Source organism: Rhipicephalus microplus, chromosome 5 (assembly GCF_043290135.1).
Source record: "Rhipicephalus microplus isolate Deutch F79 chromosome 5, USDA_Rmic, whole genome shotgun sequence".
Lineage (NCBI taxonomy): Eukaryota > Metazoa > Arthropoda > Arachnida > Ixodida > Ixodidae > Rhipicephalus > Rhipicephalus microplus.
Genome location: NC_134704.1, coordinates 212014318 through 212039948, shown reverse-complemented (window position 1 = coordinate 212039948; position 25631 = coordinate 212014318). Strand labels below are relative to the sequence as shown.

The 25631-nt window shown below is 47.7% G+C and overlaps 3 protein-coding genes across 5 annotated transcripts in view; 1 reads left to right on the top strand and 2 right to left on the bottom strand.

The window, feature by feature from the left end:
- Positions 1 to 1381, bottom strand: part of LOC119173540 (NADH dehydrogenase [ubiquinone] 1 alpha subcomplex assembly factor 4) — a 35388-nt gene extending 34007 nt beyond the window's left edge. The window contains exons 1-2 of one of the 3 annotated variants that reach the window (XM_075896459.1): positions 1142 to 1381; positions 923 to 999 (exon numbers count right to left, since the gene is read on the bottom strand). In XM_075896459.1, coding sequence (XP_075752574.1) covers positions 923 to 999; positions 1142 to 1292 — 228 coding nt within the window. In that variant the 5' untranslated portion in view covers positions 1293 to 1381. The remainder of the gene's footprint in view (positions 1 to 922; positions 1000 to 1141) is intronic. The other 2 variants (XM_037424347.2, XM_075896460.1) reach the window with 2 other exon arrangements.
- A 724-nt stretch (positions 1382 to 2105) lies between these two features.
- Positions 2106 to 25631, top strand: part of nompB (intraflagellar transport protein 88-like protein nompB) — a 1761410-nt gene continuing 1737884 nt past the window's right edge. Inside the window, exons 1-2 of the mRNA XM_075896456.1 lie at positions 2106 to 2257; positions 2316 to 2378. Coding sequence (XP_075752571.1) covers positions 2174 to 2257; positions 2316 to 2378 — 147 coding nt within the window. The 5' untranslated portion in view covers positions 2106 to 2173. The remainder of the gene's footprint in view (positions 2258 to 2315; positions 2379 to 25631) is intronic.
- LOC142818112 (uncharacterized) lies at positions 8186 to 12671 on the bottom strand. The gene is made up of 2 exons (XM_075896458.1): positions 12128 to 12671; positions 8186 to 8385 (listed from the first exon to the last, which is right to left on the bottom strand). Exons 1-2 carry the CDS (start codon positions 12665 to 12667, stop codon positions 8344 to 8346), a joined length of 582 nt encoding a protein of 193 aa, XP_075752573.1. The 5' UTR covers positions 12668 to 12671; the 3' UTR covers positions 8186 to 8343.

Genomic DNA, 25631 nt, shown 5'->3' with positions numbered 1-25631 from the left:
AGGACATGGAAGTCCTAAGCAGTGCTAAAACTGAGAACAAAATTCCAAATCATAAAAATTGAAGGATTTCTACAACTATTATGCAAAATATTTTGTGCATTTACATATATTCTTTAAGAAAATGAAATAGTTCATGTGATACACATTTCTTTGCTTTCTTAATAGTTTTGATAATTCCAGATTCAGTTACTTCGATCATTTTTTGTGGTCTCATGAAATTCAAATTGTCAAGCTACTACTGTACTTCCTTGTTACACGAATACAATGAAACTACGGCACTTGGAGTGGCCCCTCTGCTGTGCGTTGGCGTTCAATGCATTGTTAGCTCAACGAGCTGGCTTAATACCACCGTCTTTGAAGCTGTCATAGCCATTTTCTTAACACCACTGCATGAAATGTGGTGGCATTCAATGCGTTCGACATCGCGAGTGACTACAGAAAGGTGCCCCTATTTCGTGCGTGTCTCAAGGGCAGTTTTCTATCTACGAGCTTTAGGAGCGTTGGACGCAACTGGGACGGACGCTTTTCTTTTACAACGGCTGCAATGAATGGCGCTACGGATGACCAAAAAACGGTGTGAAGCACAAGGTCTGGGTGTATTAAGCGCCCGAAAAGCAAGTGCCTGAAACACATAATGATTAAAACATAGATGGCTGAAGTGCATACATTTTTATCACAAAACTTTCCAGGTATGCTGGTACCATAGCAGCAGATTGAGTTTACTTCACAAACAATGTCACAAGGAAGGTGCGACTCGCCAAAAAGATGACATGTATCACTTTAACGCGACACCAAATGAACAAGAAGGCAAACAAAATAGCGGCAAGCATAAACTTGCGCAGCGAAATCACGGAGCGAGCCACACCGATCTAAGAAAATTGAAAGCCAGTTGTCACACGTAGACGACGATGAATAATGCTACCTGTGAGGATGACACCACCTTGACGCTCCGCAGGCGCTTCAACAGGTCCTCCCGTTTTTCTTTTACCGCGCTCGTGTCTGCGGAAATCAGAAAAAAGTAGCGTCGATTCACGTCGCCTTTCTCCACCAAATGCAGCCTTTTCGTTGGAAGGTTGACCTGAAGGTCAATGCCACCAGAAACCATCGGTTCGCACACACTAGAGAAGGAGAAAACTCCTACCGGTAGTAGCCTTGGTGCGTTCGTACTTAGCGTCGCTCGGATGCCGTGGTGCCGCCTTCGGCTTCTCGACGCCGATGGCGCGTTCTACGCGGTTCTCAATATTGAAGTCCCTTACTGGCCGGCCCACGAAGGCCGCCAGTCGGTTTCCCATCAATGATACCTCAAACAAATCTCGTTAAAAACCTCCTTTCTACATCGCACATTGCAGACAGCAGAAAGAAGCTGGAGTCTTTTTGGATACGTCTGGATCGATACAGCCTGCTCAAACAAAGCCACAAAAGAGTACCAAAAAAGTAGGAGTTAACGTGTGAAAAGTTGTCATGCAAAACTAGTTGGAACAAATTCATAGTGAAGTATTTGTGGAGGTTGTTATTATGATTGGTATAATATTTCATCTGGACATTCAAGTACAAATCAGCTAGTGCAGAAAAACTGTGGCGCGTTACGCTTTGTACAAGGCGCTTTTTTAGTTTTGTTTTGAAGCATTAAATTTTTTTATATATAAAGCCTAATAGCTTAGGAGGCGTGCATACGTAAGCAATGAATAGCAAAATGATTTTCGTGTCCTGCAATTAATACAATATTTAAACATGGAGTGATTCGGTACACTATTCTGCAAAGTCAGAGGACACAAAAAAGCTATATTGCGATAACTTATTCTATTGTGTTGAAGGGTTCAAATAAAGAGCATATTCAGTTGTGTTGTCGCAATTTTATTTTAGGACTGCATAAGGTTTGCAGTGCAAATTTAAACTTCGCCAACCAAGCCCACCCACTTTTCGGTGTTAGCGCCCTCTAGGTGGCGTCATCACAAAAGTGACCGCCGTTCTCTTATTGGTTTGCTGCGATCACGGAGGAAGGAAAGGGGCTGCGATGGTTCGTATACCATAAACTGTTGCCTAGCAACCAGGTTTGATGCCGTTGCTCGGTGACGGCATACAACAATCTATGCAGCCGATGTGTCTAGCGCATTTTTTAACGTTTCACAACCTCAGCAGTAGCAGCAGCCGGCACGCATCAACTCATCCGGAGATGGAAAGAGTGCACTTGGTGCCGTCAGATGACGATGACTTGTACACTGGCTACAACGAATTCGATCCTTCGCTGGACACTGACGTAAGCTCGATGCACCAAAAGAAGCTCCAAGGGGTGCTCATGCTTTCTTTTCATTTAGGTCCTCACACAAGACGAAGGAATCCAGAATGCGGCGAGAACGAGCTACGGTGGAAGGCCACCGGTAAGATGAGACTGTTACTGATTGCTCATGTGTTTGACTGCACTAAAAGTACTGTTGCATATTAGCTTTATAGTTATATTTATTTTCAGCACGAAATTAAGCCATATTTATCATGGAGCCCTATTGTTACTTTTTTTTAGTTGAAGGGGTCATGAAACGAGAATTGAACTTCTAGCTCAGTCACAATTTTCCCTGATTGAACAAGAATTAGACAGACTGATTCCGAAATATTTTGGCACAATATTGTCACGTCGCTCCAGGGGGTGTCGGCAAGGTTTATTTACGTCTGAGCAACAGGGCTCTAACCAAGCGCGTCGGTTGGGCTTGTTTGCCAGAGCAGGGGGGGCCACGCGCACTTCTTTCTTCTTTGTTACTTTTTTTTAGTTGAAGGGGTCATGAAACGAGAATTGAACTTCTAGCTCAGTCACAATTTTCCCTGATTGGACAAGAATTAGACAGACTGATTCCGAAATATTTTGGCACAATATTGTCACGTCGCTCCAGGGGGTGTCGGCAAGGTTTATTTACGTCTGAGCAACAGGGCTCTAACCAAGCGCGTCGGTTGGGCTTGTTTGCCAGAGCAGGGGGGGCCACGCGCACTTCTTTCTTCTTTGTGGTGTGAGCCTTCACCTTGGCATACGACCCACTACTAGAAGTAGGTGGCAATATTCCTCCTCAACAAAAAAAGGAAGAGCATCGTCCCGATGCTGTAAAGTTATTGAAAAAAAAACCAAAACAAGGTAGCTTAAACCATGAAAAAGGGCACCAATAGTCATATGTTAGACGCGATAAGTTCACCACTGATGAGGCAATAGACCATATGCGAAATTGCTTTGTGCTCTGGCAACACAGTGCAACTTGACCCCGCCGCCATTTTAATGTGGGCGAGAAGTCGACGGCAACGCGTTCGCTAGTACGGCCGTATGACTCCTGAACACTTCCTTCACTGCGCTGAGCTACTGCGATGGCCACAGCAAGACGTTTCTCAGCGCCCGAACATGTGATGTTAACAAACTGTTTAGAAAACTTGCCACATATATCGAATTCCACTGTAGAAGACTTTATAAACCAGGCTCCGACGTCATCCGAGCAGCAAACCAAATCTTATGCCTTCGCCGTGGAAGCATACACCTTGCCGTCACGATTTCGTTGTTTTTCTATTTTATCGTTTTGGCCAAGCGTGCATTTTCACCTTCAAGTGAGCTGTTTAGCCTAGTGGGTTCCTCTAAACCTACCGGTGCTGCCTCCACTTCATCTGGGCTATGCATAGGCTCATCGCCTAGCACTCTTGGGCCTAAAGCCGGGCTTTGGCTTCTTACTTGTGGTGAAGCACATTAGCTTTGTGGGCTTCCGTTTTTTTTTTCCTTGGAAAAAGCAAAGTCTGACGGAACTGTTAAGTCCCGAAGGAGGCTGCGGCAACTCGCAACGCTAGGCAATAAGTCCGATGACCTAAAATGCTTCGAGCAGACCTTCGTTGACTTGCCGACTTGAAATTCCGGGCCTTCATCCTTCTTGACCGCAACAACCCACTTCGTATATCATTGCATCTTTCGGAAAGTGGTGGAAGGATACCTACAAGCTGTAAGCAAACAAACATTTAGTGCGACGTCATGAGCTAGGTTTCTTTTAGCTGTTTAAACGATTGTTGTTTACAAACACAGGCACTATCACAAATGCATCTCACAAGAAATAGAGGTCACGCTTATACGTGCACTGCAGGACTAATGATGCACTTGTGATGTGACCCCCCCCCCCCCCCCAAGTTTTTTTCTGTGTACACTCCCCTCTCCTAGCAGCCTTTCCTAAATATGACCGTTCACAGCAAGCCTTAAGAGACATTAGTCACTTGTAGACACTCGGGGGAATTTAAATAAGTTATTTTCATCTCTAAGTAGCCTCAAAGGTTTCTTGGTGATGCGAGTGTAAGGCAGCCAAAAGGCAGAATCCCATTTAACTAAGTTATGGCTGTCTCAACAGCTGTATGTTTTATAATGCAACATGAAACATATTTCAGGTGAGGTGAGTTGCAACACACGCACACAGACAAAAACAGCTGCAACGCAACTGAGCCTAAGAGACTAAAATGCAGAGACAGAATCCCGTCTCACGAATAAATGGGACTGCCGCGCTCTGAACTCATGCAGAACGTAATTCGAACGAGCCCTGGCGATACTCTTGGTGCCAGTTTTCCGAACTTACGGCAGTGCGCATTGCTATTTTTTCGATTTTATTTTGTTGGTAAGGGAAAATCACTGAGAGAGGCCCCAATGAAAAACGTGCGTCCGTGCACGTTGGGGAACCGAAGTTTAGTGCCTCAGCAGATACATTTCTGCTGGAAAGTGGGCATAGCTCTTATTTTCCGAGTGACTGTTTTATTGCTGCCTGGTGACCGGGCACAACGGAGCTTGAACGCGAACAAGAAACTGAGCTGCCTTTCTAGGATGCGTGTATGGCATGTTACTCGGAGTAGCGGAAGCTCTGCACGTCGCTGTGCACAATCACCTTCAAAAATAACATTTACACTTCGTCTACCTACATGGTGTAATCTCATTACAAAACAGCCCGTCCTAACAGTTCGGTTCTATCACACTAGTTACCAAACAGCAGTGGCGGACTCTCCATTAGACTGCAGGGAATCACCGGGGTTCTTCGATTTAGCATCTCAGACTCACCGTACATAGTTCGCAGGAAGTCCGAAGCTTCCCCGAAGTCATAAGAAATGCCGCACAGCTGTGCGGACTCGCTGAGAAGCTAGCTTCTAAGCGAGTCCGCGGCGAGTCCGAGACGGTAAATCGAAGAGCACCACTGTCGTGTCGAGGCCCGACGTAGTGAAAACACCTAGCCGCAAAGCTGACAAACCTATAAAAACATGGCTTGTCTGCTTAACACAGAAAAATGGTTAGTTCTGCATTGCTCTCGTGCAGCCCGCGAACCGCGGAGATTCATGCATCGTAGAATGTGCCCATAAAGCTTCTGCACACCATATCCTGTTTTGCGTTTAAATGATCGATGCAAAATCGTAATTCATGCCACATACGTTGCTCCCATCGCTGTCTGTGACTCCGCGCTGCTTACACAGCGGCACGCATCAGTGTACTTGAATTTCGCCAGCAGAAAAATCAGACTGCGACAGTCGAAGCGTCGAAACGCGTACGTTCGCATGTGGGTTGCCCGCGCGTTGTGGTCAAGCCTCGCCAGCATCAAAATGGCGGGTGTGGTACCTGCTGCGTTTACTAGATGGCGCTGTTAATTTCGTATATTGCCTATTGTCGGAGCACAAATAAAATAAAAAAACACAGGAAAAGTGGTCTTTTAGAAACGCGCAAAATAAGGCTTCATGCGCACCACGTGAACTATGTCAGAGGTCGGTTGTTTTCGTTGTACTCATCGTGACGACGTAGCGTCCGGAACCATATCGTAGTTTACGTCGCTCACGCGGCGTAATACTTTATACGGACCGAAGTATCTGCTGAGCAACTTTTCGGAGAGGCCACGGCGTCGAACAGGGGTCCAAACCCAAACGTGGTCTCCTGGGCTGTAAGATACGTCATTGTGACGCATATTGTAACGTCGTGCATCGACCTGTTGCTGCTGACCAATGTGTAGCCGGGCGAGCTGGCGAGTTTCCTCGGCACGCTCTGCAAATTCTTCTGCGTCAGTTGTTAATTGATCGGCGCCTTCACAAGGAAGCATCGCATTCAGCATCGTCTGAACTTCGCGGCCGTAGAGAAGGCGAAACGGTGTAAATTGCGTTGTTTCTTGAACGGCGGTGTTATAAGCAAACGTCACATAAGGCAAAATGCGATCCCATGTTTTGTGTTGGACGTCGATGTACATGGAGATCATGTTTGTGACTGTCTTATTTAGTCGCTCGGTTAAGCCGTTGCTCTGCGGATGGTAAGCAGCCGTCGTTCGATGCCTAGTGCTACTCAGTCGAAAAACTTCATCAATAAGCTGTGCAGTGAACGCTGTTCCTCTGTCGGTTATCACTGTAGACGGGGCACTGTGGCGCAGAACAATGTGGCACATGAAGAACTGTGCTACCTTAGAAGCCGTGGCTCGTGGTATCGTCTGTGTCTCAGCATAGCGGGTCAAATAGTCAGTTGCAACAATGACCCATTTGTTGCCGTCGGACGATAAAGGAAATGGGCCGAGAATGTCCATGCCGACTTGGTCAAATGGCTTGTGGGGTGGATCAATTGGCTGAAGTAATCCAGTCGGCTTGCTTGGTGGCGACTTTCGACGCTGACATTCACGACAGCTTTTGACGTACTGCTTCACGCTTGCCGAAAGTCCGGGCCAGTAGTACGCCTCACTTACTCTGGCGAGCGTTCGCGAGTAACCTAGATGACCAGATGTGGGCTCGTCATGACGCGTGGAGAGGACTTCGTCCCGCATGTCCTTCGGAACGACGAGGAGGTAAGCGCGGCTCGTAGAACGGGCGTTTTTTTTTGTAGAGGACATTATCTCGGAGGCAGAAAGACGTCACGATGCGAGATAGATGGCGAGGTATAACGGCGCTATGACCCTCCAGATAGTCGATGAGTGGTCGAATCTCTTCATCGTCTCGCTGGCGTCTGCTCAAGTCAGATGAGCTAAGGGTGCCCAGGAAACCGTCATCATCCTCTTCGTCGTGATTGACTAAAGGTATGGGTGCACGCGACAGCGTATCAGCGTCTTCATGCTTCCGCCCAGACTTATATACGATGGTAACATCAAATTCCTGTAGACGCAAGCTCCATCGGGCCAGTCGTCCAGAGGGATCACGAATGTTTACCAACCAGCAGAGGGCATGGTGGTCCGTCACCACTTTAAATGAACGACCATAGAGGTACGGGCGAAACTTGGTGATCGCCCACACTACTGCGAGACACTCTTTCTCTGTGGTCGTGTAATTCACCTCGGTACGGGACAGTGAGCGGCTGGCATAGGCTATGACTCGTTCTGTGGCGTGTTGATGCTGGACGAGCACTGCGCCGAGGCCGATGTTACTGGCATCAGTGTGCACCTCTGTGTCAGCATCATCGTCAAAATGCGCAAGAACAGGGGCTGACTGCATCCGCTGTCGTAGCTCGGCAAAAGCAGCCTGTTGTTCCGTAGCCCATACAAACGGTGTGTCGTCGCGTGTAAGGCGAGTCAAGGGTTCCGCTATCTTCGAAAACCCTCTAATAAATCGTCGATAGTAGGCGCACAAGCCCAGAAAGCGCCGAACAGTCTTTTTGTCTGTAGGATGCGGAAGCGCGGCTACAGCGGCAAGTTTGTCGGGGTCGGGTCGGACTCCTTTCGCATTGACTACATGGCCAAGGAATTTGAGCTCTTCATAACCAAAGTGACACTTCTGCGGTTTGAGTGTAAGATCTGCTGATTGAATAGCCTGTAGCACACTCCTGAGGCGGTCAAGATGTTGCTGGAAGGTTTCAGAAAAAACGACAACATCATCAAGGTATACGAGACAAGTTTGCCACTTCAGACCAGTAAGCACAGTGTCCATCGTTCGCTGTAAGGTTGCGGGCGCTGAGCACAAACCAAAAGAAAGGACTTGAAATTCATACAGGCCATCAAGGGTAACAAAGGCCGTTTTCTCGTGGTCTCGCTCGTCAACCTCAATCTGCACTACAGTGTGCATTGTAGAGACACGCTATATTCATCTTCGCCAAACGAAAACAATTGGCAAAGGGCTACCCAGGATTTTTTTTGAAGGTGGTGGGGTGTGCAGCAGAACGCCTAACTTTGGCAATTGGTGGTCGCTGTGAATGTGCGTATATTTTTTTTTTTTTATTTAGGAGAATACTGCCAGTCTGAATGCCAGACTTTGGGCAGGGGTGGGCGGTACAATGAACACAAATGCAGGAAGTACAAAAAAAAATATTGAACAGATTATACAGTGGTACAAAAAAAAGGAACGCGTTGATTCACATAGAAAGGAAACTGGAAATGCAGTCCACAATTGCCGTGCCATACAAGGCTATACTGAAAACTGCACGAAAGTAGTGCTCAGCAGGTTTTGCTGTGTGGAAAAAAAAAAAAAAAAAAAAAGTTCAAGTACAAGAATAGTCAGCAACAATTCAAAAAGTACATCCGGGCATGTTAGTTACAAGCGTGGCAAATTGTAAGGCAAATATTTTGTCTAAAATGGGCACAAGAACAAAGGCACTGTAAAGGAAATGGGAGTGTAGCTATCAGAAAGATGGAGCAGGTAACGCACGGAGAAATGATTTCAGATCGACACTTTCCAGAGCCTCTGGTGGCAATTTGTTCCACTCGTTGATTGCGCGGGGAAAAAAGGAGTACCTATATATGTTAGTATGACAGAGAAGCTCATCAATTCTTTTAGGGTGGGAGGAGCGCGTTTCGCGGCGCAAAATTGGTTTAATGTAATTGGTTTTCCGAATTGCTAGCTTGTCATTATATATGAGGTAGAACAACTTCATTCTTTCATGGTAACGTCTCCATTGCAAAGTTTTCAGCTTAGCGCTTTCCAAAAGAGCTGATGGAGATGTGTCGTGTCGGTAGGCATTAAACACGAACCGTACAGATTTTCGCTGTATTGATTCAAGTTTATCAATGTTAGCTTGTGTGTGGGGGTCCCATACAGGCGACGCGTATTCAAGTAATGGTATTACGTACGTTTTATATGCGAGTAGCTTAGTCTCGCGGGTTGCTTTAGCTAGCGTCCTTCGTAAATAACCTAGTTTTCTCAAAGCCTTTTTTTCAATGTAAGCTATGTGATCGTTCCACCTTAAATCAGATGTGATTACAAGGCCAAGGTACGTATATTGCGAAACGAATGATAAGGAGTGATTGCCTAGGTTGTATCGGAATTTTAAAGGATCTTTTTTGAGGGTTATGGTCATCGCAACAGTTTTTTTGGGGTTTATGTTCATTTGCCATTTCGTACACCAGTCTTGAATTTTAGATAAAGAATCGTTTAAAAGAAGCTGGTCGCTAGGATCATTCACTTCTTGATAAAGCACGCAGTCATCTGCGAAAAGCCTTATCTTAACTGGTATATCGCGGACAATGTCATTTATAAAAACCAAAAAGAAAAGAGGCCCCAGGACGGATCCCTGAGGTATGCCGGATTGAACTGGCGCGGATGGCGAGTTGGTTCCACCAACTGTGACGCACTGGTACCTGCAGCTCAAGTATGCTTCGATCCAGGCTAATAAAGAGTCATTTTTCAGAATCGCCTTGAATTTGATTAGAAGCTTACGGTGTGACACGCGGTCAAACGCTTTCTCAAAGTCTAGAAATAATATATCAATTTGGCTTTGTTTGTCCAGACCAGAGGCAAGGTCATGTACCATTTCGAGTAGCTGCGTAACCGTCGATAAGCCGCGTCGGAAGCCATGCTGGCGACTGTCTATTATGTTGTTGCTTTCGATAAACGCGGAAAGGTGCTTGAATATTATGTGTTCCAGAACTTTAACACATGCGCATAACAACGATATTGGTCTGTACGCGGAAGGTATGTACTGGTTTGCCTTTTTTGGTATGGGAGTTATTTTGGCGTAACGCCAGTCATGAGGAAGTTCTGCTCGAGAAAGAGATTTCCGAAAGATTAGGTTTAGGTACTTAGAACACCATTCTGCGTAGCGCACCAGAAAAGCATTAGGTATGTTGTCGATCCCACTAGATTTCTTATCATCTAACTTGAGCAGAAGGGAAAATACGCCCTCTTCATCTATTTCTATATTGTCAATCGGTGGCAAATCACCAAACAAAAGAAATTCAGGTTCCGTGCCATTATCATCAGTGAAAACTGAACAGAAGTATTCATTGAGTATGCGCGCTGTTTCTGAGCTGTTAGTCACCGCATTGCCGTCTAAGACAAGAGTAGGTGCCGATTTTTTATTTGGTGACAGATACCTCCAAAATTTCGCCGGGGACGAAGAAATAAACTTTTTTAGTTGCACGTTTTGATAATGAGCTTTAGCGTCAGCAATACAGTTTTTAAGCTGCAATCTCAGTGCGCAAACCAAGTTGCTTGTGGACGCTTCGTTGCGCCGTTTCAGTTTTTGTTTTACTTTTTTAAGTCTTCGTCCCAAGCGTACTATCTCTTTGGTTATCCAGGGGTTAGTGTTCCGTATTATTTTACGCTTACGTGGTACAAATTCGTCAATGCACTTTGTCACAAGGTTTTTGAAAAAGTTCCACAGGTGATTAACCGAGTGCTTATCCGACTCGTAGAGGGATACAAAGTGTGCGAAAGAGCTGTCTAGTACGTCAAGTACGTCAACATCACTTGCACGTGCAAACACAGGAACAAAAGTTTCTCGCTTTGTCACCTTGTGGATACAGCTTAATTGCATATCCAGGCATACAATTTTGTGGTCCGATATACCCTCTAAGATTCGGATAGTTGGATTTCGCTGTAATACCCTGTGGTTGACCAAGAATAGATCCAAGACTGATTGTTTGGTACCTTGGACTCGAGTAGGTGCATGAACAAGTTGTGTTAAATCATGAAACAACACAAGATCAAGAATATGTTCAGCCTCATTTGAAAGCGCATAGGGAAAGTCATTGTCCCAGGCAACGTGGGGAACGTTAAAGTCTCCAACAAGCATTAGATTACTGGAGTGATTTCTATAAGGCAATAAAAAGTTATTAAGCCTTTCGTAGAAAGATATGTCTGAACTAGGGGGCCTATAGAAACCGCCAATTATCAATGCACATTCTTTCAAGATAACCTTCACGACAACACATTCGATTCCTATGATGTCGGGCAGTCTCAACAACTCCAGCGAGTCCTTGAATATAATCGCAACTCCGCCACCACGCGTATCTCTATCGTTTCGAAGGATGCAGTAACCCGAGGGTGTAATTTCGTAATCACCAATGTCGCTGTTAAGCCATGTTTCTGTGATTACTATAATTTCTGGATTGTGCGCGATGACTATGCTTTCCAAATCGGTTGTTTTATTTACGATGCTGCGAGCATTAATGTTTAGGCAAGTAAAACTTTCTGTGTGACTGTGTGGTCACGCATCTTTTTGCCTTGCCCTAGATCGGCGTTTTGAAACTGATACTCTAGTCATTTGTTCGTCGTCCCATTCAAATAGCTCATCATCAATTCTAATTTTATCGTGCACGAGTCTGACTTTCTTTCCCGATTTGCGTAGGTCAGCCGTGCTATCCCAGAGCTGTTTTCTTATTTGCCTAGTGGCAGCGGAGAAGTCTTCAGACACTGACATGCGCTTTCCTTTTAGCTTAAAACAGTTTTGTAGAACGGTTATTTTTTCACGATGGTCGAACAATTTCAGTATCACAGGGCGAGGTTTATTTGGTTGGCGACGCCCCATTCTGTGTAATCTTTCTACTGAGTGTACTTCTACTCCCAAAGTATCTTTAAAAAGCTCAGTAACGACCTTCTCGCTTAGGACAACGGTTGATTCATTCTCGCTTTCCGGAATACCAAATATCACAAGGTTGTTGCGTCTGCTTCGGTCTTCTAAATCCACAAGCCTTTTTTCAAGGCACTGCACAGTTTTTTCGATTTTGTCAACTTTTTGCAGCTTGGATTCAATGGCGTTTAGCCTTTCTTGTATAAGTTTCTGACCATCAAGTAATTGTTTGAGAAGTTCCGCGGTACTAGGTCCGGGATTGAGCTCTACGTCTCCGCACAACATTAGCAAAGACCGTACAAGATCCCATGTATTCACAAAAAAAGCATGTAGACAGCTTGGGCACGTCAGCTGTATAAAACAACGATTGCTTGTTTTAACTGAGGAGTAATCGACACCAACCTGTACAAAGAACAGGAATGGGTTTGACATGACGCCGTTCCGATGCCAGCCGACGTGCCCACTGCGCGGGTGTTGCTGCAGCCGTCCTTTTATAGCCATAGTCGATGCAGTCGAGGCGCCATCATGCGGTGTAGAAAGATTCAGCACGTGCGGTTCTTGGTCATGGGTAAGCTGCTGATACGGGAGCGTGATGGCATTTATCTTCGTCTGCGTAGTCGATGCGCTGGCCGCCGTAGACACCACAGGCAGGAACACCTGTACAAAGAACAGGAATGGGTTTGACATGACGCCGTTCCGATGCCAGCCGACGTGCCCACTGCGCGGGTGTTGCTGCAGCCGTCCTTTTATAGCCATAGTCGATGCAGTCGAGGCGCCATCATGCGGTGTAGAAAGATTCAGCACGTGCGGTTCTTGGTCATGGGTAAGCTGCTGATACGGGAGCGTGATGGCATTTATCTTCGTCTGCGTAGTCGATGCGCTGGCCGCCGTAGACACCACAGGCAGGAACACCTGTACAAAGAACAGGAATGGGTTTGACATGACGCCGTTCCGATGCCAGCCGACGTGCTAGCCGACGATGCCAGCCGACGATGCCAGCCGACGATGCCAGCCGACGTGCTATATATTTTAGTATACTCTGTATTGTTAAATTTCGAGAACATTTCGTGGTGTAGGGTGTTCAGATTCCCTTTCTCTCTCATCTTTATTTATGACTTTCTGGTTTTTATTAGGACTTTCTGGTTTCTGGTTTCTGGCTATGGCATTATGTTCTAGACATGAATGATGGGCAGGTACAAACAAATCTGCATCAAGAAAGCGCGACGGAGGAGCCGAAGCGCATAACAGCTCCTTCATGCGGCGCGCGGCTATTTCAGTAGTATTCGACTGCAGCACCGCCACTGCGGACAACGCGGAAGGGATCAGGCGGCGAGGCGTGGTCACGCCACTCAACACTCTGGTGCACTCTAACCCAAGGCCTCCATGTGTTTCGCCATGAAATGTTATTGACGTCGATGTCCAAGGAACCACTGCCATAGCGTCTATTGACACAGGAGCCGCCGTTTCCGTCATCTCGGCGATACTGTGCCACAAGCTAAAAAAGCTGACGACGTCGCTGTCAGCACTAATGCTCCGTACTGCTGGCTCCTATTCCAAATCGCCGTCAGCTGTGTGCTCGGCACGGATTACAATTCAAGACGCACTCTACATGATCGAGTTTTTTGTCCTACCGTCATGCTACCATGACATTATTCTAGGGTGGGACTTCATTTGAAACCATAGCGGCATCATAGACTGCTATCGTGCAGAAGTCGCTCTTACGCCCTTGCAGACCTCTCCTTCAGAGGATACTTCTCCTCACAAACTTGTCATCGCGGGGGACAGATACTTGCAGAACTTGTACTGGTGGCGTTACCGTCCTTCCCAAAGGACATCATCCCGATGTCACAACATAATTACGAGGTGAAAAGGAAGCGCATGCAATAACGAGTACACAAGGGGGTGTTCTTAATCGCAGTAAGCTTACTGAAGAGAGTTTGACAAATAGTCAGCGTTGGTAAAACGGTTTCATTCTCGAAACATAGACGACGTGTGGCTGTTGGGAGCGGCGGGGTTGACGAGCCGTGTTCTCGTCAAGAACTTCGTAGTGCACTTTGCTGAGACGACGGAGTACTTTATAGGGACCAAAATAGCGGTGTAACGACTTTCCTGACCGGCCTGTTGTCGAATGGGAGTCCACAACCATATTCGTTATCCGGGTCAGTAAGAGACATCGTGACGACGAGCGTTGTACCGCAGCGAGCCGATGCGTTGTTGCTTATGGATTCGTTCGACTGCAAGCTTACGAGCTGCGCCCATTAGTCTAACAAATTCGTTCGTCTTGATACTAATATGGTGCCTGTATGGTAGTAGCATGGCATGCAGCATTGTAGTGACCGCCCTGCCGTTAACCGGAAAGGTATCAATCTAGTTGTTTCTTGCAAAGCGGTATTGTATAAGCGAACGTGACGTAGGAGAGAATATCATCCCAGTTTTGGTGGCGATCGTCTTGTTTAGTCGCTCTGTAAGGCCGTTGCTTTGTGGGTGGTATGCAGTAGTTTTTCTATGTACTGTTCAGCTAAGCTGCATATTGTCTTGTATCATCCGGGCGGTAAAAGCTGTGCCACGATCAGTTATGAAAACTGCTGGTGCTCCATTTCGGAGGACGATGTTCTTCATAAAAAAGTTGGCAGTCTCAATCGCAGTGCCACGTTGTGATGCCTTTGTTTCGCAGTAGCGCGTCATGTAATCAGTAGGGACTACAATCCAGCGGTTGCCGTCACGAGACTGTGGAAAATCTCAGAGCAGATTCATGCCAGTTCGTTGGAACGGTTGTGTCGGAGGAGCGACGGGCTTCAAAAACTGGCTGAGCGCTGATGTGGTGCTTTACAGCACTGACACTCGTGACACGTTTGGACGTAATGCTTCACGTCGCGATTGAGCTTAGGCCGGTGGTAGTGTTGGCCAATATGGGCCAGAGTACGTGTGGCCTAAGTGGCCTAAGTGGCCTAAGGAAGGCTCGTCGTGATAAGCGGACAAGACATCGGCTTGTGGCGCTGGTGAGACGACGAGCAGGTAATCAGTCGCGTAAGGGTCGATGTTTCTATAGAAGATATTTCTGCGAATGCAGAACGATGATAGCGAGCGTGCAAATGCTGGTGGTGGATGCGGACTGACGACTTCAAGATATTCGAGAAAATGGCAAAGCTCGGAATTGTTCTTCTGCTATTGAGCCAAGTCGGACACACTAAAGGCGCGAAAAGAAAAATTCCGCCGAGATCGTGATCACCTGAGGCGGTCGTAAGAGGAGGTCGGGAAAGGCAGTCCGCGTCAGTATTGCCACGTTCTTTTTCTCAAGTTTTGTTATCACCCCAATACACTACGTAATTCTCAGCGCAAACCGTGCCTGCAGTCTTCGAGAAGCTTCAGAACTGTAGTAGGTCATTTTTATAACATCACGTCCACTCCACGAACTATACAGATTATTCTGGAGCCTACATCACGACTAGCTAGCGATAATGCCAGAACATTCGATGGCAAGTGTATAAATGCTGACGCGCTTCACTGCTCTTCAGTTGATCTACTGCTGACCATCTGTTCACCACTATCAGTGTAGGTCTGCTACTGTGATCCGACTTTCCGTTTACCGGGAACAAGTTTGCTCAAATAAACAGTTTAACCTTCATCGTACTGTCTTCTCCTTTGTCGACGTCACGACCCTGTGACAGTATGCTTTCGGTCAGACTTGTACACGACTGTCAAATTGAGCTCCTGAAGGCGTAAGCTCCACTTGGCCAGACGTTTTTAAGGGTCTTTGTGGTTCACCAACCAGCAGAGCGCATGATGATAGGTAACAACTCTGAACAGGCGACCACACTGGTACGGTCTGAATTTATCTATTGCCCAGACAACAACTAGGTACTCTTTTTCAGTGCTTGTGGAATTCGCCTCTGCAGATGATAAAATCCGGCTCGCATAAGCAATAGAACGTTCGACGCCGCCTTGCAGCTGGACGAGGACTGCATGGATTGATTGATTGATATGTGCTGTTTAACGTCCCAAAACCACCATATAATTATGAGAGACAACGTATTGGAAGGCTCCGGAAATTTTGATCGCCTGAGGTTCTTTAGCGTGCACCCAAATTTGAGCACGCGGGCCTACATTTCCGCCTCCATCGGAAATGCTGCCGCAGCAGTCGTGATTTGATCCCACGACCTGCGGGTCAGCAGCCCAGTGCCTTAGCCACTAGACCACCACGGTGGGGTCAGGACTGCACCAAGGCTGATGTTACTGGCGTCTGTGTGTAGTTCAGTGTTGGTATCTTCGTCGTAGTGTTAGAGTAAGGGCTCAGTCTGGAGACGCAGCTGGAGCTCGGAGAAAGCGTGTCTTTGCTTAGGACCCAACACGAAGGGAACATCTTCTTTTGTCAGACGAGTGAGGGGTTCGGCAATGTTTGCGAAATTTTGCAAAAAGCGTCTGTAGTATGCTGAGAGGCCTAAAAATCGACGCACATCACGTTTGTTGGCAGGTGGTCAAAAATCTGTGACAGCCAATGTTTTGTCTGGGTCCAGCTGAATACCATCGTGGCTAACAAAGTAGCCGAGAAGCTTTAGTTCGTTGTAATGAAAGTGGCATTTTTCTGGTTTCAGTTATAGGCCTGCAGTGCGAATCGCAAGAATCGCCACAAACACAGATTTAAGTCGCTGCAAATTCTGCTCAAACGTTTGTGATAAGACAACGACGTCGTCTAAGTAAAGAAGTTTACCACTTGACACCAGGCAGCACTGTATCCACCATCCTCTGGAATGTCGCAGGAGCAGAGCACAGACCGAAGGGCAGCACTATGAATTCGTACAGACCATCAGTCTGTATGGATGCTGTTTTTTTTCTCGGTCGCGTTCATCAACTTCGATCTGCCAGTAGCCGCTGCGTAAATCCATGGAGAAGTATCGGGCGCGTCGGAGGTGGTCTAGTGAGTCGTCGATGCGCGGAAAAGGATAAACGCATTTCTTTGTCACTTTGTTGAGGTTGCGGTAATTGATGCAAAATCAAAGAGGGCCGTCTTTCTTTTTTTTTACTTGTACAACGCGGGACAACCATGCGCTGTTCGCTGGTTAGATTACGCCGTCTTCGAGCATCTGCTTCACTATAAAACGTATTGCCTCTTGTTCCTTTTGCAATACTGAATAGGCGTGCTGACGTATGGGTCATTTAGCATGGTGTGTGACAATTCGGTGCTTTGTCACAGACGCGAAACAGTCGCTAAGCAGGCGGAGAATGAAGTGTATTTGCCCTTTCTTCGCACATGGCAGCTTGGTATTGACATCGACTGTATCGGCTACAGCTGTGTCACTTTCAACGGCTGCAAAAATCGGGGCAGTCGTCGTATACGCATCATCGTGAATGGCTTCGAAATGAACGATAGTTGTTCGCTTGGCCAAACGTTGGTGTGCTCTGCTAAAATTGGTGACCAACAACTCAGTCTTCCCACATTTCAATTGGATTTTGCCGCGGGAAATGCAGATTCTGAGACAAGAGCACCGAAAGGTTGGCCTCAGCGATACTACTACTGTCACAATCTATGCCGCCCTGTACAGTAACGAACATGTTGGTTCGTGGCGGAAGTGTGACGGTGTCGTCGACAATATGAAGCGCAGTCCTCTGCGTATCGGTATCTCTAGGCTTCAAAGCATAGTCGTCAGCAAACGTTACGAGGCTGTATCCAGAATCAATAATAGCGCCATGCTCGCGAAAAAAATCTATGCCAAGGATAACTTTCCGGGAGCAATCGGGAAGCACAACGAAAAAAAAGAAAGCAATGAACGTCGACTGAGAGATTTGCAGCATTGCAGTTCAGCTCCTGATCGGTGTCAAGAGATAAGCACCTGCTGTCTGAAGGTTTGGTGCGTGCCCCGAAGGAGTCGTAAGCTTCCTGAGTTCAGGCGCCAGTGACGACCAGAGCTGTTGCCGGATGGTTGTCGACAAGAACAGCAATGTCAGCACAAACGGGTTGGTCGGTGATGAGAGGTGTCAGCTGAAAGGAATCGTCGAAGGTCTGCGGATGGGTTTGAGGAGGCTGTTTTGGCGATAGCTTAACAGTGGTCCCACCCCCGGAGGCCGCTGATCCTAGTTTTCCCAGTGGGGACTTCAGACCTAGCCGATCGTCCCGTAACAACATCTGCGAAAGTGGAGTATTGATTCAAGGACGTAGAGCGTCGAGGAGACGGAGAGCACGTGATTGGCCTCGTTGAAAATTCAGAGATGGTATACGCTTGCCAAGTATTCTGCAATAGCGCGGAATTGTTCCAAATCCCGGGGCCGACGAGCATCTGGCCGAAATACAGACAGGCCCATATGTCTGTAGGAGCACCACCGATACAAGCGACCTGACTCACCGCAGTGGTAGCAAAGTGGCCGATTGTCGGAAGCGCGCCACATGCTCGATTTCCGCACATAGGTCGCGGATTCTCATAGTGTAGTGGGCCCGGGAAGTACTGTGGCATCTGCAGGCTAGTCGGTCGTGGGTTTAATAGTGCGGCAGGCCCGAGAAGTGTTGCGTTGTCCGCAGGCTGATCCGCCAGGGAAAATAACTGGCTTACGGCGCAGGAGTGCGTATAGCTTCCGCATACGTTAGGAGAGGAACTTCGGTGGGAGGCGCCACTAATGGTTGTACCAGCTGCCGTACCTCTTCATGGACGACGTCTGTCAGAGCAGCCAGTTGAACGTGTGAAGGCACTGCGCGAAGCTTTTGCAGCTCGTTGCGCACAATGTCATGGATTAGCTCGGCAAGGTCTCTGGTGGCTGGTGGCCATGGAGCTGGTGGAGTCATGGTCTGTTTAGTGTGGCTTGCAGTTGTCGCACTTGCCACGATTCTGGAGTGTTCCGAAAGAAGGCCGAGTTCGGGTGGTAGGCCTAATTGCCGCCGACTGCGCCGAAGCACGGCTGTTTTTACCAAGGTGCCGATGTTGGGGCTGAGACCTTTCTCGTGGTAACAGACTGTCACCCACCACCTCCACCAGTGTCACGTTACACCGTAACTGCAAACTCTAGATAAGAGCTCTCAAGGACGTCAGACTGGATTGATCAACGGCGACACGACTTTATCGTTTACGCAAGCGCATTTTCGTCCTCTTTTCAACAGTGGCACATAAAAGCCTGCCAGCATCTATGGAAACAATATTTGCAGAACTTGTACTAGTGGCAATGCGTTTCGCCATTCTATTGTCGACGATCTATCACTATCCTATCGCAGTGAACGTTTCGCTCTTCTGCACGACTTCCGCTCGTCTTTCGATTGCGCCTAGCCAACTTTGGGCCGCATGAAGAGCGTCACTCATTACGTCAACACCGGTTCCCATGCTCCGTTATGCTCCGTTACGCCAACGACCCTATCGAGTTTCCGCGGCAGAGCGCAATATTATTAACGAACAAGTAGACGACATGCTTCAAAGCTAAGGAGTTCAGCCATCCTAATGTCCCTGGTCCTCGCCTGTTGCCCTTGTGCGCAAAAAGAATGCAACCATAAGATTCTGCGTCGACGATCGCCGTCTCAGTAAGATAAACAGGAAGAATGTGTACCCGCTTCCACGCATCGATGACGCTCTCGACTGCTTTCATGGAGCACAATATTTCTCGACCCTAGATTTACGCTCAGGGTATTGGCAAATACCGTTGGCTGACACTGATCGTTCGAAGACCGCTTTCGTCACGCCTGATGAACTCTACAAGTTTAACGTGATGCCTTTTGGATTGTGCAACGCCCCAGCTAGATTCGAATGAATGATGGACAACGTCCTTCGCGGCTGCAAGTGGATCACCTGCCTTTGCGCTCTGGACGATATTGTGGTATTTTCTTGGGGTTTTACAACTCATCTTGTCCACCTTCGGGAGATTCTGACGTGCCTAATCTTAGCTGGTCACCAATTCAACATAAAGAAGTGCCATTTTGCGGCATGCCAGTGGACGATACTGGGTCTCGTCGTTCGCAAAGACGACGTTCTGCTAGATCCAGCGGAACTCCGTGCCGTGACCTAATTCCCCAAGCCCACTTGCACCAAGACGCTTCCAAGTTTCATTTGGCTGCGTTCCTACTTTCACCAATGCGTGACTTCGCTTCCATCATCGCCGCTCTTAACAACCTTTTGACAACCTCAAACGACCTGTCTGCTTGGTCACGAGAGCGTGACACATCTTTCGATATGCTTAGGCGCTTGCTAACATCGCATCTGATACTCCGACACTTGGACCTGGATGCGCCCACGGAAATTCATACTGTTGCCAGTGGTGTCAGCCTTGATGCCATGTTGGCTAACTAAAAAAAAAACCCGGGTATCAGGAATACTTCGTCGCTTACGCGAGGTAAACTCTCAAGAAAGCCGAGTGCAATTATTCTGTCACGGAAAAAGAATGTCTCGCCATAATTTGGACTTTGGCTGAGTTCCGTACGTACCTTTATGGCCGCCCTTTTGACATCGTAATGGATCACCACGCTCTGTGTAGGCTCTCGCCCGTGAAAAATCCGCCAGGAAGACTCGGTCAAGGTGCGCTCAGGCAGCAAGTGTATGGCATTCGTGGTGTGTACCGATCAGGCCTCAAGTACTCTGACACGGACGCCCTTTCCCGCTCACCTATAGCATCCGCCACGGCTCCACCGTCCGTTTCCTTCTCGCCAGTCGACGTTCCCGCCATGTCAGAGGAACAACGCAAGGATATGTGGGCTTGCCACCTGCTCGACTTTCTGGCGGATCCATCAGCTTACTCCGCTTCTAGAGCTCTACGTTGTCACGCACCCCATTTCGCCACTTGAGATGGTCTCCTCTATCAGTGAAATTATGCATCCGATGGCCGAAGGTGGCTGCTTATGATACCTCGCCACATGCGCATTTGTGTGCAACTATACTGCCGGTCAACGACAAACGGCTCCCCCTCTACGCTCCGCCGGTACACTTCAACCTCTCCCATGTCCGGCGCGTTCATGTGACTGTATCGGCATTGATTAGAATGGCTGGCTTCCCTCGACCATTTCTGGGAACAGATGGGTCATCGTCAGCGTAGACCACCTTACGCATTATGCAGAAACTGCAGCACTGATCACAGCAACAGCCAGAGAAGTTGCGTTGTTCATCCTACGCAGTTTCGTCCCGCGCCACGGCACACTTCTCGAACTTCTGAGTGACAAAGGACGTGTTTTCATACCCGAAGCCATCGAAGCATTGCTCGTTCAGAGTAGCATTGTTCACTGTAAGACGACCACATATCATCCGCAAACCAATGGCCTAACTGAATGCCCTCTCGGGGATATGCGGTTGATGTACACGCATCCGACCAGGCAAACTGAGACGCCATCACACATGCGTACAACACACATAGCGAGGAACAAAGTCGCCAGGAGCTCAGGTGTGACGACGACCGACCTCATGTTACTTTTTAAGTGGGTGCCTTAGTTTGGCTCTTGGTCCCACCGAATACTCCTGGCGTGTCCTACGAGTTATTGGCACGCTATCACGGCCCCTACCCCATTCTTGCTCGGACTTCTTCCGTCAATTACGAGGTCGAGAACTTGGCACCGTCTGATGGCTTGCGTCTTCGTGGCTGAGAAATCGTTCCCGTCTCGTGCATCAAGGCCTAAATCGACTCGGCCATTCCTAATGTTCATAGACTGTCGCGCCGCTTAGCGAAATTCCGCAGCGTCCTCTCAAGGATGATCAGTAGGCAGATGCTCCCTTGTTTGGCGGTGCTTGTCTCAGTGTTAACGCGTTAGCAAGAAACGAACACAAACCACTTTGTATGTTTCGTGCATCAGTGAATATACCGGACCGTCTGTGACAGAATAAATTCAATTCGGTCTTGCTAGACGCGCAAATTTCGTGAAAATACGTGGTAGCTCGCGCTTTCGCTTATAGCCCGCCGAGTACACATATCAGCTTTGTGAGATTTTCTGCAGCCATTTTGCAGAGTTAAATGTTATCGTCTGACCATTTCAGTTGAAACTCACCTTGTTTTACATGCGTGTAGCATTCGTCAGTGCTTTTGTAGTGTATGAACCCATAACATTTATTGCAAGCGGAAAGTAACGCAGGCTCACAATTTGCGCTTCCAAACCTTGGCCTACGCTGCGCCGCTTGTTTTTTACGTTCGTTGATAGATGGCATCACACTGCAAGTGATTCATTTCTTGCCTGGTATCGAAGCGAAATGTTCGCCGCCCCCTCAGATGAATGTGGCGGGTGACGCCGTGTTGGAGTTGTGCAATGACGCGTTGTTGGTGCTTTGGAAGCCGTTCGGTGGAGCGAATTCCCCAGATTGGTTTCAGCAGTGGTGTTCAAAGAAACTGTCTTGACGTCGAGGACTTTTCACCGGACGTAGACAGTTGTCAACGCGGTGACAGTGACAGCGACAATGTACAATCAGCTGTTAGTTCACGAGCAGCGAGTTGCACTCCCCGTCCCGTCGTGCGTTATTGTTTTTTGATGTTCGTTAGTCACTATGATTGTATTTATTATATAATTAAGCGAGCTCAAAATAAAAGCATACTTTTCTTGTGCATTCAATGTATCCCACTTACAGTGAATATTACAAAGTGCCGCATGCCGCCAACACGCTCGAGGTCGACCAGCGACATATTTAGAACAATGAAATATGCAGTTACGACTACAATCCAACCTAATTTCTCCTGCACTTCACTGGTGCCGTCTGAACGAAGTTGTTTTTTTGACAAATGTTTGCAATTTAGACGCTGTGAAGAGCGCACGCGTGTCGATATCCTTGTTCCAATCGTGCTGATGGAACCTGAAACATACGAGTGCAGGGAATTGCGCACTGTTAGTCTGATCATGCCTGTTACAAAAACGCCACTTAATGGGAAGTTAAATGCTTGCGTTCCGTTTAAAAGGCAGTTGCACGATGCTTGCAGTGCAAGTAATGATGACGGCGTAATATGTTTGCGAACCATCGCAACGTTCAACATTCGGTCTTGTGCAAGCGTGACGGCATGCAACTCGCTAGTGGCCTACTACTGAGGCAAATCCGCCAGACAAGCTCGGCACTAACAATCTCGGAGTGCCGTTCTTGTTGAGACGTGAATTTAGTTCACGCAGTTTCCTGTAATACGCACAGGATTACGTAAAGCACCGTTAATACATGGTAGATAAGCTGACACCACCACTCTTTGCACTGCGGCAAGAATTGAGGTAGCGAACATTCAGCAGTTCCTATCGGTTGGGAAAGTATTTTGGTTCGATATACATTCAATTGACGATCAATAGTTCATCCGGTAAAACGGCACGGTAAGTACGTCCATGCGTCCTGCCTTTTCCTATGCGAGTTCACGGGTTGACCATCCCTCCGCAGCCATCTTGGATTGCACGGCGCGCCACCTATAGGCTGTGGTCATTGCGAATACTACCAACGCCTTAAGTCGCCAGGAAGGCTCCTCTATTCTCGGGGGGGGGGGGGGGGCAAATGTAGTGAAAGAAAGATGAGGAAGAAATACACGAGAAAACAAGCAAGCACCAGCGTCAGTAGCAGCACTAGACTCTAGCTCGCACTTTCCCGAATTTCGGCTGCTTGACATCCGCGGCTCCTCGACGCGTCACGTCCCGAAACATATGCAGCGTTTTTCCTGCGTTTCCCCGGCGTTTCGTGCGCCGGCGTCACTCGGCGTCCACACTGCCGGTGACTGTGGCTGAAGCGTCCACTTCTGGAATCAGCGCAAGACTGCCAGCGACTTCTGCTACGTAACAGCATCGCTTGCTGCTCTCAAACTCTGATCAAAATGGCTGTCGCCCACCTCAGATCAATTAAGTCATCAACGCGATCTCTGTGGGACCCGAAGATCTCAACTGATCCTTGTATTTGACTTAGCTTGTTCCTCAGAAGCTTTGACAAAACGTTCTCGTGATTTCTTCGAACCGTTTTCGAATGCCATACTCAAGTCCATCGGTAGGGTTTGCAGCTAGGCCGGAGTGTATTGGCTTAATACGTGGCCTCAAAGTCGTAGAACAACTTCCAAGCTCAGGGACCATATATTGCGAGTTTCTCAATCTTCCTATTATAGAGAGCTGGCGCTAGAAGTAGAAACAAAACACTTTACGGTGGTACTGTAGTTTGTTTTTCTGAATAAACAATTGTATCGGGCCAGTGAGTATGAATCCATCTTGGTAGGAAGCGCAGCCACTATTACACAGAACACACAACACAAGCGCTTAACTTCAAATAAACGTTTATTGCAAACTTCAGAGTTTATAAAGAAGGTGAAAAAGAGAAAAAAACAATAAAATGCAGATTAGCAAAAAGCACACGTGCCAGTCCCGTAGATAACTTATCCGTTATTATCTACCACCCCATCAAAAAAAAGTTCTTTCCACGTGAGCGAGATAGAGGGTGCACCAACACACTCAAAATCATCACGTGACATTTACACAGTTTCTACTATCAAGCAGGTTAATAAATCTCTGTCTGGATATAACACGCAAGTGTTATCGAAATACGGCACACCACTTCACTACTTACAGTGAATAGCCAAGTGACCATCGTTACCCTTTTGCACTTTATTGTGGTGCTCTTTTAACCTCTCATTTATGCATCTTTCAGTTTTTCCCACATAAACGAGACCACATGACAAGGGCACTCTGTATACAACGGACAGTGGACACTCAACATATTTATTACGATGCCTAATTTGACATCCTTTCTTTTCTTTCGAAACATGACAAGTTGTGCGACATATTTTGGACAGTTTCTCTGGAGGAGAGATGACCACTCGGACGCTCACCTTATTTCCGATCTTCTTAAAATTGTGTGCCACCCTATGGATATAGGGGACAACAGTCGTTTTATGCTGCTGCAGGGAAGTGTTAATACGCTTCCTCAGAATTGCAAGTAAGACATCAAACCGGTTTTCAGGATTTTCTCGTTGCTGCATTGACGGACACTGCACACTTTGCGGGTCTCGGGTTCATTCTCTTCGGCACACTCTGCGACGCTGAGCTGACGCTGGCCTTGGCGCTCGTCGTTTGGTTTGCCACCCTCTCTGGCGGCGTTGACGTGATGACGCCGAGGGAAGCGGCGCCAGGAAAACGCTGGCAGAAACGCTACACATGTTTCAGGCTTAACGTTTGTCGAGCTTCGCCGACGTCCAGCGTCAATAAACCAGGTCAAAGCACGATCAACCGCACGCATGGTGATCTGCTCCCCGCTTACGCAAGATGTTTAGGCCATATGCTGTAGACTATTAAAACGCTTAGCTTCCAACCGTAGTAAGTCGTTGTAAACAAGGCTCGCGTTTTCAGTGCCAAAACGTTAATATTGTATCGGTTTGGTGATCGGGCGACGCATGACACGGGAGTGTGATGCGAACAGAGACATATCTTTATTGGGCGGCCTTTATATGCCGAGCAGAACGAGAAAGATTGCGAACCTTTGCTGCACAACCGTATCTTGAGAAGGCGGGTTTGACACGAGGCGTACGCTGCGCAAGATACGATACATACTCCTTGCTGCATAGAACAATGGAAATCCAAGAACATACATTCAAAATGTGTTAAGTTGCATTCACGGCACTTGAACAAAGTTTTATGTTATAAGTTAGGCGTTTAGGCGCCTTGCGCTGTCGCTGTGATCTCCGTGGAATTGGTGACGCGTCTACGCCCGTGCTCGGTGCCGCATCACTGGGCCCCAGCAAGGGCGATGTCATTGGCTTCGACTGCACCGTTGTAGGCTGCGCTTCATCCTCGCTGGCTTCAGGAAGGTCCGGGCAGAAGGTCGCGCTGGTGAGCAGCAAGTGTCTACGATTCCGTCGTAATTGCCGCCCCTGCTCTGTCGTGACGTCGTAGGACCTGGGGTGTCCGGATGGTCCGATAACTTTAGCTTTGGTTATCCAGGCCCCCTTTGAACGCAGACGAACCGTGACCTCTGTTTCTAGTGGCGGCAGCGCTTCTCCGGGACGGTCGGTCTGGGAGCGCTTC